Source organism: Orycteropus afer, unplaced genomic scaffold, assembly GCF_000298275.1.
Source record: "Orycteropus afer afer isolate SDZICR_OR568_19922 unplaced genomic scaffold, OryAfe1.0 scaffold00391, whole genome shotgun sequence".
Lineage (NCBI taxonomy): Eukaryota > Metazoa > Chordata > Mammalia > Tubulidentata > Orycteropodidae > Orycteropus > Orycteropus afer.
Window position 1 is genome coordinate 1241859 of NW_006921978.1, and position 12426 is coordinate 1254284.

The 12426-nt window shown below is 36.0% G+C and overlaps 1 protein-coding gene across 1 annotated transcript in view; it reads right to left on the reverse strand.

The window, feature by feature from the left end:
* Positions 1-7342: 7342 nt before the first annotated feature.
* TMA16 (translation machinery associated 16 homolog) overlaps positions 7343-12426 on the reverse strand; it is a 41088-nt gene continuing 36004 nt past the window's right edge. The window contains 2 exon segments of the mRNA XM_042782614.1: positions 7343-7523; positions 8998-9040. Of these exon segments, the coding sequence (XP_042638548.1) occupies positions 7343-7523; positions 8998-9040 (224 nt within the window).

A 12426-nucleotide genomic window follows, 5' to 3' on the forward strand; every position in this document is an offset into this window, starting at 1 on the left:
TATCTTTCTCATGTTGGAGCAGCTGGTAGGCTAGAACCACTGACCTTTCAGTTAGCAGCCAAATGCTTTAACCACAGCACCACCAGCACTTCTTCCCTAACAGATTAAAAATCAACAATTTATTCTGCTATTCTCCCAAACATTTCTAAACCCTGACCTACTGAATTAAATCTTTTAAAAAAAATTTCCTGCAATAGTTCCTTAAGGTTCAAGATGAAAGAACTACATGCATTTAAAACCTAATGTTGATTACATAATTTTTACATTTTGTGTGGCAATGGTATATTTGACCTTTCAATGAAAGGATTTTTGGCTTAATGGTAATGCTTTTGGGACAGATATAACCCTCAAAAATAAACAAAGCCTACTCTCAGGAAAAGACAATTTTTTGAGGCATGTTTACCTGGTCATGTAAGAAATAAAATGGAATTGAAACAAAGGCCTGGAATTGAACAATAAACTTACAATCAGTTTCAGTTAAAAACCTTGGCTTCTTACAAGCATGAATCTGTGGTATAATCAGTATCATAAGCCACACACATTTATCCTGTTAATTTTTAAACTAAAAAACTGTCACTTTTATTGTATAAGACTATCAAAGACTAAATTCTAAACAAATGAAATTCCAGTATTTTTTAAAAAGTGAAGTGCAAAGTGCAATCAAGCTTAACTATAAAAACAAAAATGATCACAACAACTTGGGAAGCAGCAATGTAGGAGAAGTTGAAGAAACACACGTATATACTGAGTCTCTCAAAATGCCCAGGATTAAACTCACTCTGAGCTGCATGTTACATGTGATTAAGGTCCCAGAGAGGTAGTCTCAAGAGTTACATTTCATCTTGCTTTGCAAAAGGTCCTTAAGTACACCTAAAACACCTATTCTTTGGCTGGAAAATTAACTCCTTAGATCAATGACATCATCCGTAGACTTTAAATTGACATGGGGGCAGGGTGGGGAAGATTATTCTATCTGACACAGTTTATCTTTCCTTACCTTGCCAGTGAGTATTGTGGAAAAGGAAGGACACTTCAAACTTACTGTTATCAATCATTATTATTATTGTAGTTGTTATATAAAAATTATGCAAGGTGTACAAGTTAATTAAGGATGAAAACTTTTTTCCTTTCCTTAAGTCAGCCCAATGGTGCTATTTTACATACTAATACAGCAGAAAGGAAGTGCTGTTCTTTTGGACTACAGTGTTTCCTCCACCTCAGAAGAAAGCCCATTTTGGAAGTAATTATTACATTAAAACAAATATGGAAAACATTATTTTGACTGTGTGCAATTTTTGAGATTGGGCATTTGTACTATTTTGATTTTAACTGATTCTCTTGCATTAACAATTTAATGTTTTGTGAATAATGTGTATGAAGACAATTTAAGAAAATAATTATCTGTGAAAGAAAGACTTTGTATATTAAACATGTGACCCCAAACCTCTGTTGTGGTGTCTATATTTTTGACCTAAATTACTGGTTCCTACAAATTTGTATTTGTAACAATCAAACAGGCTTGAGTTTTGTGACAAATCACTTCATTTCAGATTTTTCAGGGATCCGGGTTCTTAAGCAGGGTCTGAACATATTTATAATTAAGACAAATATAGACTTTTAAAACCTGTTTTAAAAAGCTCTTTAAAAAAATCACAATGAGATCCAGAGGAAGTACTTTCACATACATAAAAATAAATAAAGCTGGCCTAAGGCATTTGACTGCTAACCAGAAGATTGGTGGTTCAAATCCATCAGCTACTCTGCAGAAAAAAGACTGGGCAGTCGCCTTCCGTAAAGATTTATCAGCTCAGAAACCCAAAAGGGGTCACTATGAGTTAATATCTACTCAATGGCAGCGAGTTTATAGAAAATAAGACTGTATAAAGACATTTCTCTACTTAGAAATAATGAAAGACTTGGAAATCTACTTCTAATCTGAGAGTTTTGGTGCTAGTGAGGAAAATGTCCCTCTCCAGAGCCCCAACTTCAAATCCTGAATGGAAAGAAAATAAGGTTCTGCCTTAGGTATAAACTAGTTGTATCAGCTTACTCTTCTGCCCAGCCTAGATGTTTGAATTCTTATAACCTTCTCTTACCTCTCAAAATTACATCAAACTGTACTAGATCACTGGAGCTGTCACTGTTTGTTCAAATGATAATCCTAAACCTAAATTAGGTTCAGTTTATTACTTACACAGCAAAAGATGAACAAAGATGCCAGCTTTTGTTTTGTCCCACTAGTTGACACCAAATGGGCCAGACAGCATGATAATGCAACACAAGCGAAAGGGTACCCTATTACTGAGGAGTTAATTCCACACTGCAGCTAAGCACTTTTATAACAGAAGCTAAACCCTCGGGGAGGCAAGATGGAAAGTTTCATACTTCATCAGAACATAGGAGGCTATCAGTGAGAAACTATCTCACTGTATCCTCCCTGGAAGGAAGAAAGGCAAATGAGAACTGGCCTCGGGCAGTTCGTTACAAGCCTCCCTCACAGGACAATCTCAGCCCAAGGCTCAGGTCAGTCACAACCAAGCCTTGTCTGAGTGGACACAGAGGTCATCAAAGTGATAGTATGAAGCTGTTTCACTACAGGAAACAGGTTGGTCCCTTCTAGGAAAGGAGAGGCCAATGTTTAAGATATACAAAGAAGGGCAAGTGGGCACAAACTGAGGCTAAAATGTCAGTCAGGAATCAGGTCACGACATTACTTTAGCTAGAAAAGGAATGTGAATTTCGTTTCAATTAAAATGGAAAGGTATTGTAAGATTTGAACAAAAGTAGCCTACTTTAATATATATTTTTAAAATTCACAATCAACACTTTGGATAATGGGTTGAAGAGGACCAAGAATGGTGGCAGAAAGGCCAGTTAGGAAGCTACTATTAATTTGGAAATGGAACCAGAAATAGTAATTAAACTGGGGGCTGGGGGGAGGGCATAGAAGAAAGAAAACCAAGGATAATTTGTAGGAAGGTTGTGGCTTAAGAAAATTTAGGGAGGATCACGGTGCCTGAAAAGATAATAGGGAGTGGGATTCAGATGTGCTATAGGAGTATTCACCTTTGAAAGGTGAAAAGATACTACATTTTTTACATAAAAAGAGAACAATATGATAGCTTCTACTTTCTCAATGATGTATAAAAGGTCAATATTGAAAGTTTAGGGTTTAGAGGTGTTTTGGTTACCTAGTGCTGCTCTAGCAGAAATACCACAAATGGCTTTAATAAACAGAAGTTTATTCTCTTACAGTTTTGGAGGTCAGAAGTCCGAGTTCAAAGTGCCAAGCTCCATGGGCTGAGTGAAAGCGTTGACCTTAGGCTTCAGCTCTGCCACTTGCTCCCAGCCCACTGAAGCTGGAGGCATCTCTTCAGTCAGGCAGCTACTGGCCACTGAGGCTGACAAACCCAAAGTCAATAAACTAAAAAAATGCACAGTCCTGATATTACCAAACCACATGGCAGGCCATTGATTCAAGTCCACTGAAAGTCCCAAGATCAGCAGAGCATGGCAGGCTGCTAAACAATGACTCGCCTACATGCAGGGTCCAAGCATGCCATAAGCTAGAGACCTTCCTCAAAGTTGCTTCTTATATACCGGAAGCAGACCACATCCTTAAAGCAGCTATCCAGCTGCTCCAATAAATTCCACCATGGAGTTAATTACCAATCTCCAATCTCAACATGGAGAATAACTACAGCCAGCTGACCAGACACTCAACCAGGCCCAGCCAAGTTGACTTAACTACCACAAGAGGCTAATATTTAAGCTGTATTAGAATAAACTCAATAGTAAATAAATGGATAGTTGTTTTTTCTTGCTTTTAGAAAGCATGAAAAAGCAGTAAAATGATTATCTCAAAATTGGAAACTTTGAACTTAATAGGGAAACACAGGAAGACCGCTAAGCAGTATTGAGAATCCACTTGCGATTTGTAAGTATGAATATGTAAACGGTCTTTCAGACTATTTATTCTCCGGCAATGTTCAGCTGCTTGGGAACAGGCATGAAAGAAACTGATAAACCCAATCTTATTGGTTTGGGCTTTGAAAGATGAATATTATGCAGTCAGGGGCAAAGGTTCTGAAAGGTACATGCAAGGAAGTAATCATGAACTATGAATCTAAGCTGAGTAAGAAATAATACAAAAATAAGAAATAGTTGCATACAGTGAGAAGATGAGGTCAAAGAAGTGTAGAACTTCAGCAAACAATTGAGAAGGACAGAAGATAATGAATGGAGAATGGAGTGCTCAAAATCAAGTTACAGAGTTTTAGGTGGTAATTTGGAAATTACCTGTCCTGGTGGTACAGTGGTTAAGCACTTGGCTAACCGAAAGGTAGGTGGTTGGAACCCATCAGCCACTCTATCAGAGAAAGATGTGGCAGGCTGCTTTCATAGAGATTATAGACTTGAAAACCCTATCAGGCAGCTCTATTCTGCCCTATAGGGTTACTGTGAGTTGGAATTGACTCAATGGGAGTAGGTTTGGTTTGGTTAGGTGCTAATAACAATCTGGATATGACAATGAGTGTGCCTTAGGTAGGATGGAGAAAAAGACTGGAGAACTAAAAGGACATAGTATTAGATTTGTTATCCACAGGGGTATTAAAATCACTAAAATGATTGGAATAAGAGAGAAGAGAGAAACAGCCAAGAGGCCAAGTCTTCAAATGAATGGGTAGAAGTTTTCACAGGAAGGTAAGCAGATAACTAGTCACTGGGTGATACAAACAATTAACACTGCTAACCAAAACGCTGGGAGTTTGAGTCCACCCACAGGTGCCTTGGAAGTAAGTAAGGTCCAGAGGACATTGAAAACTTTGTGAAACACAGTTCTACTCTGACACACATGCTGTCACCATGAGTCAGAGCTAACTCAATGGCAACTGGTTTTATTGGTAAACAGATAACAAGGAGAGGGAAACAGTGAGAGAGCTTCAAGGAACTAAGGAAGAAATTAGTGGAAGTGGAAGTAGAACACACACACCTACTGAAGCTCCTGAGACACACAGGATATATGCAGAGTACAAAAAGCTTCTGTTTGAGGTTAACATAATGTTTGAGGTTAACATTATGTTTGAGGTTAACATGATCCTAAAAGCACAGCCAGTAGGGCAAAGAAGTGATTGGGACATTACGAAAAGAGACCGGAGATGTCAGTTAGCTGATCTGAATTTATAAATGTATCATTAACTTGGGAGCTCTGGTAGCATAGTGGCTAAGGCACTTGACTGCTAACCAGGAGGCTGGCGGTTCAAACCCACCAGCCACTCCTCGGAAGGAAGGTTGGGCAATCCTACTTCCGTAGTGATACTGCCTCAGAAACCCAAGGAGGGGTCGCTATGAGTCGGGGCCGACTCAACGGCAAATAACAACAACAACAACAACATCATTAACTTATGTCCACAGACATTCAGCTTGTTGGTTTGGACGAGGGATCAACCAACTATGGCAAGTGGGCCAAACGCAGTCTGATGTGCCTTTTGTATGACCCATGATATAAGAATGAATTTTATATTTTTAAAGGGTGGTAACATGTACAAACACAGAGAGAATATGCAACAGAAACTGTATATGGCCTGCAAAACCTTAAATATTTATTATCTGGCCTGTTACAAGAAAATGTTTGCCAGTCCCTGGTTCAGACTGAAGGAAATGCCAGTGATTACTTCTGTGCTCCATGGCCATGTACTACACAAGCTATCTTACAAAGATGCGATTGATTTAAAAAGAGGTCTAGATAAAAGAGCAAAAGCTATCTGCACAAAGAAAATGTTGTATGTCAGTGATTAAGGATATCATTTGAAAACATCAATCTAAAGGCCAGTTATTTCTTAGGCTGCTTTGGTCCAGCCAGGAATAATATGGTATTGATTATTATAGTCCTAAATGGTAAGTAAATTCATTTATCAGCAAATACATAGCTGTACTAGTTCCTAGAGATGTAGCATTTGAGTTGTATCTTTTGCTTTGATTGCATAGGGAAAACCAGGGACAAATGTTTGAGGGGGTGGATGATCTGCCATTTCCACAAGTTATTCATCTAACAGCATGGCTTTTAAAGTAGCAGACCAGATTTTAAAAGTTCTTATTCCCTTTACTGTAATTTATGACTCAGTTTTTACAGCCATCATGAAATTAAATATGAAGCAAGTATCAACCAAAAATAAAAAGAACTTTTACAATGACCAAAGAGACCTGAACTTATTATGTAATCCTAAAACAATGCTTTTATAAACAAATAAGAATCAGCTACATTACTGAAAATTAATTAAACTAAAAAGAACTGAAATTGTAGAAATAAACTTTTTAATTTTCATAAGTAAAAAGTTGTAACATATAACCTTTTAATAAGATTTAGTTGATAACTAGTTAACATATTACACTAGCATTTTTTTTCTTCTCTTGAAAATACTCAAATGCACTTGAATAGTATCCTTTACAAATAGACAAAAGGATATGTTGCAAGTAACAAGATCTGTGAAGAACAACATCCACAAATATGTTTTTCCTGATACTTGAAATAATAATGCAATTGTGTGTCAATTTAACCTGTCTCTTAAAAGGAGGGGAGAAAATAAAAGAAATGCATCTATAATCTTCAGTTGTGTTCAACAAACAAATCATCACATTTCACAATGCACAAGCATCATACACAACCCAAAGGAGCTAACCTGAAGTCAAAAGATAACAGATTTCTCAAAAGGCAACAAACTGTGAGACACTATTTATTTATTTATTTTTTACCATTTAACTCCGGCTCAAAAGATGATAAGCAAAAATTATGTGCAATATAACAGCCTATATGAATTCCTTATCACTCTTTCCCCTATTATATGACGGAAAAAAAAAAAAAAAAAAAGTTAATGTTTAAGAGGAAAGTTAGTGTGCCACTACTAGTGAAAGACAGTATTTATTGCCTATCATAGCAGTTCAAAAGATATCAACAAGACCCTTTTAGAAAGTTGCTGTCCATGGCTTAGTTTGTGAGGTCACTAATCTGCTGCTGTCAAGTTAGACAGTCTTAAATAGGAAAAAAATAAAACATTTTCTGTCTTTAGCCATATCAACCCCAAATTTGTAAAAATGGGTTTCGAAGATCGCTTCTATCCATTTTAACAAGTTAATATAAATAATAAACCAACTCTCATTTTTCATCATAACATTGTTTTAAGTAAAAATCCTCATATAGTTTTTAAAACTGTAAAGGGGACTCTCTTCATGTAAGGGAATGAGCTGACGAGCATATTCCCTTATCTAGGCAATTCTTTGCCATAATCAATGAGTATAACTTGATGCTCTCAAAATTATTTATTCTTAGCTCAAGTAAATACAATTAGGTAACTGGAGTCATTTCCTCATCTGAGTCACTGGATTCATCTTTTAGTTCCAATACCTCTAAGACTTTGTCTACAGTTGTAACATTTTTCTTCTTGCGTTTCTTGGGAATTGCATCATTAGCACAGATTTTTCTCATTTTAATGTTTGGCAGTTTCTTCAGATCAAAATCCCATTCCCTAGGGACAAAAGAAAGTTGGTGGAGGGAAAAGTGGGAAGTAAACAGTCACTATTAAAAACTCTCAAAGTAGTGGACAGAAGTTTGTAAATTTACAGCAGACAGAAGTATACTAGAAAGAAAAATATAAATGCACTAGAAAAAAAAAACAATGTCCCAAGAATTGGAACTTGTTTTTATTACACTTTTTGCATTTTTTCCTTAATTTACACTGGAAATAACTGTACTGAGAATTCTACATATTCAAAACTTCAAAAGCCAGACAGAAAAGTAGTAGGTAGAAGTTACAAGGAGGCTCTGTTTCATTCTTATACTCTCTTTACTCTGAGAATCTCTCTCTATCACGCTAAGTGATATCAAGAATCTCAAAAGTAGGACTTGCCAATCTCCAAAATATATGATGGGAAAGTTTTTTCCTGTTCATACATGGTGGTACACAACAGTTAAGTTTCAGCAATCAAGCAATTTTATTCTTAAATAAAAAACTTCCAGTTTTTCAACAGCAGCACTTACTGTGACAATCCTTATGTCCAAATTACTTTAGGTGTAATGTGAAGATATTTCAAGAACTGAACTCTAACCAACAATAGTAACAAGGGCTATGCTGATCTCTTATTTCTGGCTTTCTTTGGGAGAGGCAGAATTTGCACTGTCTTAGAAATAAAGATACATATATATATTTTATGAACTGATATTCGATGCAAAAACTTAAGGTATAAGTTGAATCTTAAGCTCTATGTATTCAAATTATAAGTACATATTATACATGAACTAAAAATAAAAAGTAAACTTTTAAATACGCTCTTTAAATATTGTAGAAGAATTCTATTAGAACTGATTTAATTTTTAAGAGTTCAGAAGTATAAATATTATAAAATAAGCTAAAGATTTCAAAGACTATAACTGTGGGATTAAATTTATCTAAATTCAATTAACAAAATTCCAGACCTATCAACATGTTCCAGTTAAGACCAATTTTTCACATTTATAAAAATTATTTTTTAAAGACAGAGAATCTATCTTTGAAGAATGCAAAAGCTGAAATCCTACACAACAGTCTCCCTGATCATGGAAAAATATAATTAGAAAAACCACTACACCAACTGATTCTTGATGACTTAACCTTCTCTTTTATTACTTACCATTAACCAACTTCTTACTCAAACTAGGATGCTATGGAATAGCTCTCGGCTATGACTCTAAAGTCATCAAATCTGTTAGTGTTATATTATTTTCTTAAAAAATAAGGATTGGAGAGGAATAGTAAGATCAAGCTCTTTGGAGCACTATATTGAAGTATTTTAAGAACAAAAGGCATACTGTATCACAATCATTTCATTGTCTATCAGATGTTTCAAATAAAAGAAATACTACTTTTCTTCTGGCTCTAAAATCTAGACTCAAAAAAGAAGAAAGTTCATGCCTCATGTAGTTTACATGTAGCTTCAAAGAAATAACAAAAGAGACAGACTCACCTAAAAGTTTTCAGATTACCAGCATCTACAATGTCTGGAATCTCTGGAAAAGAAAATAATTTATATTCATTACACAAGGTTTTCTAAATTTCATCATTTTATAATGCCCTCATTTATTACCTCAAATGTAACAAATAATAATTGACAGACACTAAGAACATCAAAAGCAAACAAAAACCTTTGCTATCATTAATACGAAAATTAATTTTAGAAGTATAAAGGATTCACTGTAAGGAGATTCAAGAAGAATGCTTTAAAATAGAAATTCTAGCATAGAAACTATAAAAGAAAGCAAACTCATTAAAACATGAAAATTACCTAGAAAATTCTAACCATCAGTCCTCTAAAACAACAGGACAGGTTGTTTTACTTATTTTTTCTCAATGAAAGTACAGAATTTTCAAGCATATACTTCACTTGGCAAGGCAGAGTTTATTGAAGGATAACTCTTCCTCTTCAAGGCAGGATGATTTAATGTTAGAAAATCACATTATTCAAAAGGTTAAAAGAAAATAAAAATAAATACAATTATCAACAGATGCTCAAATAAGTTCAAAAAAGTTTAAAACCATTCTTAACAAAAAGTAGGTATAGAAACAGGTATAGAATTTTATCATACACCAGTATGCATGATCATACTTATTGGTAAAATACCAAAAGTATCTATAATAAAACAGGAAACACTGTTACAAAATTCTGGCCAAAGCAATTAAATATGAAATAAATTCTAGTGTCAATTACTGAATACAATAAAATAAAAATGTTTAATACAACTTTATACTGACTTTTACAATAGTTTCAGAAAATAAGAACACGCAGAGCCACATATTTAAAACGTAAAATTGAAGCACATTTTTTTAAAAACAGAATCATAATATGAGTCAGAAATAGTTGTGCCACCATGGGAAGAGAGAGGGTTAATATCTAGATCTCCTCAGAAATTTATTAAAACAATTTACCCACACGTTTCTAAACACTTTTGAACTTGTCTCACTTCACAAATCTTTCACCCTGTCTCTGAAAGAAATATGGCCTGGAGAGAACACTAGAACTAAATTCTAGTACAGGCTCTGTGATACAAGAATGTTTGATCTCAAACATTAGTTAATTAAAGGGCTCATATGCAAATACAGATCTTAGCACAGAAATTCTCAAAGCCCTTCTCATTTCTCTAATACTTCATAGTTCAATGGCAATTCTCTGGATTATAGTATTAAATCCCCATTCAGACTGAAAAGAAGTGAATGCTACTTTATTGCCTTTCCCCATAATACCGCAGTCTCTAGACTTTAAGGTTCTAATTGTTTTCAGAGTTCAGGCAAATGCTTTTTTTAACATTCTAACTTTCTTAAGACTAAATAGCTCAAAACTTCCAGACATCCTTTAGAAATTTCCCTAAACTTCTGTTGTTGTTGTTATGTGCCGTCGAGTCGGACCCAACTCATAGCGACCCCTCCTTGGGTTTCCCAGGCAGTATCACTACGGAAGTAGATTGCCCACCCTAAACTTCTAGCAAATATTATTTTTTTAAAATTACCAAAATCAAGATTTACCCTTATATAGTATTAGGGGGAGAAATCACATCATTAAAACCAAAGCAAAAAAACCAAACTCACTACCGTCAAGTTGGATCCAACTCATAGAGATCCCTCCTTGGGTTTCCAAGGTAGTATCACTATGGAAGTAGATTGCTCAGCCTTTCTTAAGAGGTGTGGCTGGTGAGTTTGAACCGCCAGCCTTCTGGTTAGCAGTCAAATGCCTTTCACACTACATCACTAGAGTTCCCCATATCATTAAAACTCCCTACTAATTACAAGCCAGGGGCTTAGAGACTGTTTTCCGCTTGGGTTTGGCTCTATATGAAGGCCAAGACCTGCGGTAGGCAGGCCCAAGGCTTGGTGGCTGCTTTTCGCTTGGGTGTGGCTCTATATTAAGGCCAGGGCCTGAAGTAGGCAGGTCAGGGCTTGGAGGCTGCTTTTTGCTTAGGTGTGGCTCTATCTTAAGGCCAGGGCCAGAGGTAGGCAGGGGCAGAGAAGTTAGGAACAATTAAGGGAGATGAACTTGTCCGTCAGTTTGTCGTCCTGTGGTGGCTTGTGTGTTGCTATGAGGCTGGAGGCTATGCTACCATGTTGCAAAATGCCAGCAGGGTTACCCATGGTGGGCAGGTTTCAGCAGAGCTCCACACTTAGACAGACTAGGAAGAAAGAAGAGGCCATCTACTTCTCAAAGAATTGGCCAGTGAAAACCTTATGAATAGCAGGGAAATACTGTCTGATATATTACTGGAAAACTTTACAAACAGCCTTGAAACATTGTCTGAAATAGTGCCAGAAGATGAGCCCATTAAGGCAGAAGGCACTCAAAATTTGACTGGGGAAGAACTGACTCCTCAGAGTGGAGATGACCTTAACAATATGGATAGAGTAAAGCTTTTGGGACGTCCACTGGCTGATGTGGCATGGTGCAAAATGAGCAGAAACAGATGCAAACATACATTAATAATTGGAACATGGAATGTACAAAGTATGAATCTAGGAAAACTAGAAGTTCTCAAAAAAGAAATGAAACGCATAAAGATCGTTATCCTAGGCATTAATGAGCTGAAATGGACTGGTTTTGGACATTTTGAATCTGACAACCATATGATCTACAATGCTGGGAATGACAAATTGAAGAGGAATGATGTGGCATTCATCGTCACAAAGGCTGTTTCAAGATCTGTCTTCAAGTACACCACTGTCAGTGACAGAATAATATTCATACATACGCCTGCAAGGAAGACCAGCTAAAACTACTATTACTCAAATTTACAAACCAACCACCATATCCAAAGATGAGGATATTGAAGATTTCTACCAACTTCTGCAATCTGAAATTGACTGAACATGCAATCAAGATGTGTTGATTATCACTGGTGACTGGAATGCAAAAGTTGGAAAGAAGAGTTACCAGTAGTTGGAAAATAATGGCATCGATGGTAGAAATAACACTAGAGATCGCATGATAGAATTTAGCAAGAACAATGAGTTATTCATTGCAAACACCTTTTTTCAACAACATAAGTGATGACTATACACATGGACTTCACCAGATGGGATACACAGGAATCATACTGACTACATCTGTGGCAAGAGGTGATGAAGAAGTTCAATATCTTCAGCCAAAACAAAGCCAGGACCTGACTGTGGAACAGATCATCAACTGCTCATACACACATTCAAATTGAAGTTAAAGTCCACAAGAGCCAAAATATGACCTTGATACTATCCCTCCTGAATTCAGAGACCACTTAAAGAACAGATTTGATGCAATGAAAACCAATGACCAAAAACCAAAGGATTGTGGGATAACATCAAGATCATCCATGAAGAAAGCAAGAGGTCATTAAAAAGGGAAGAAAAGAAGAAAAGACCAAAATAGATGTCAAAA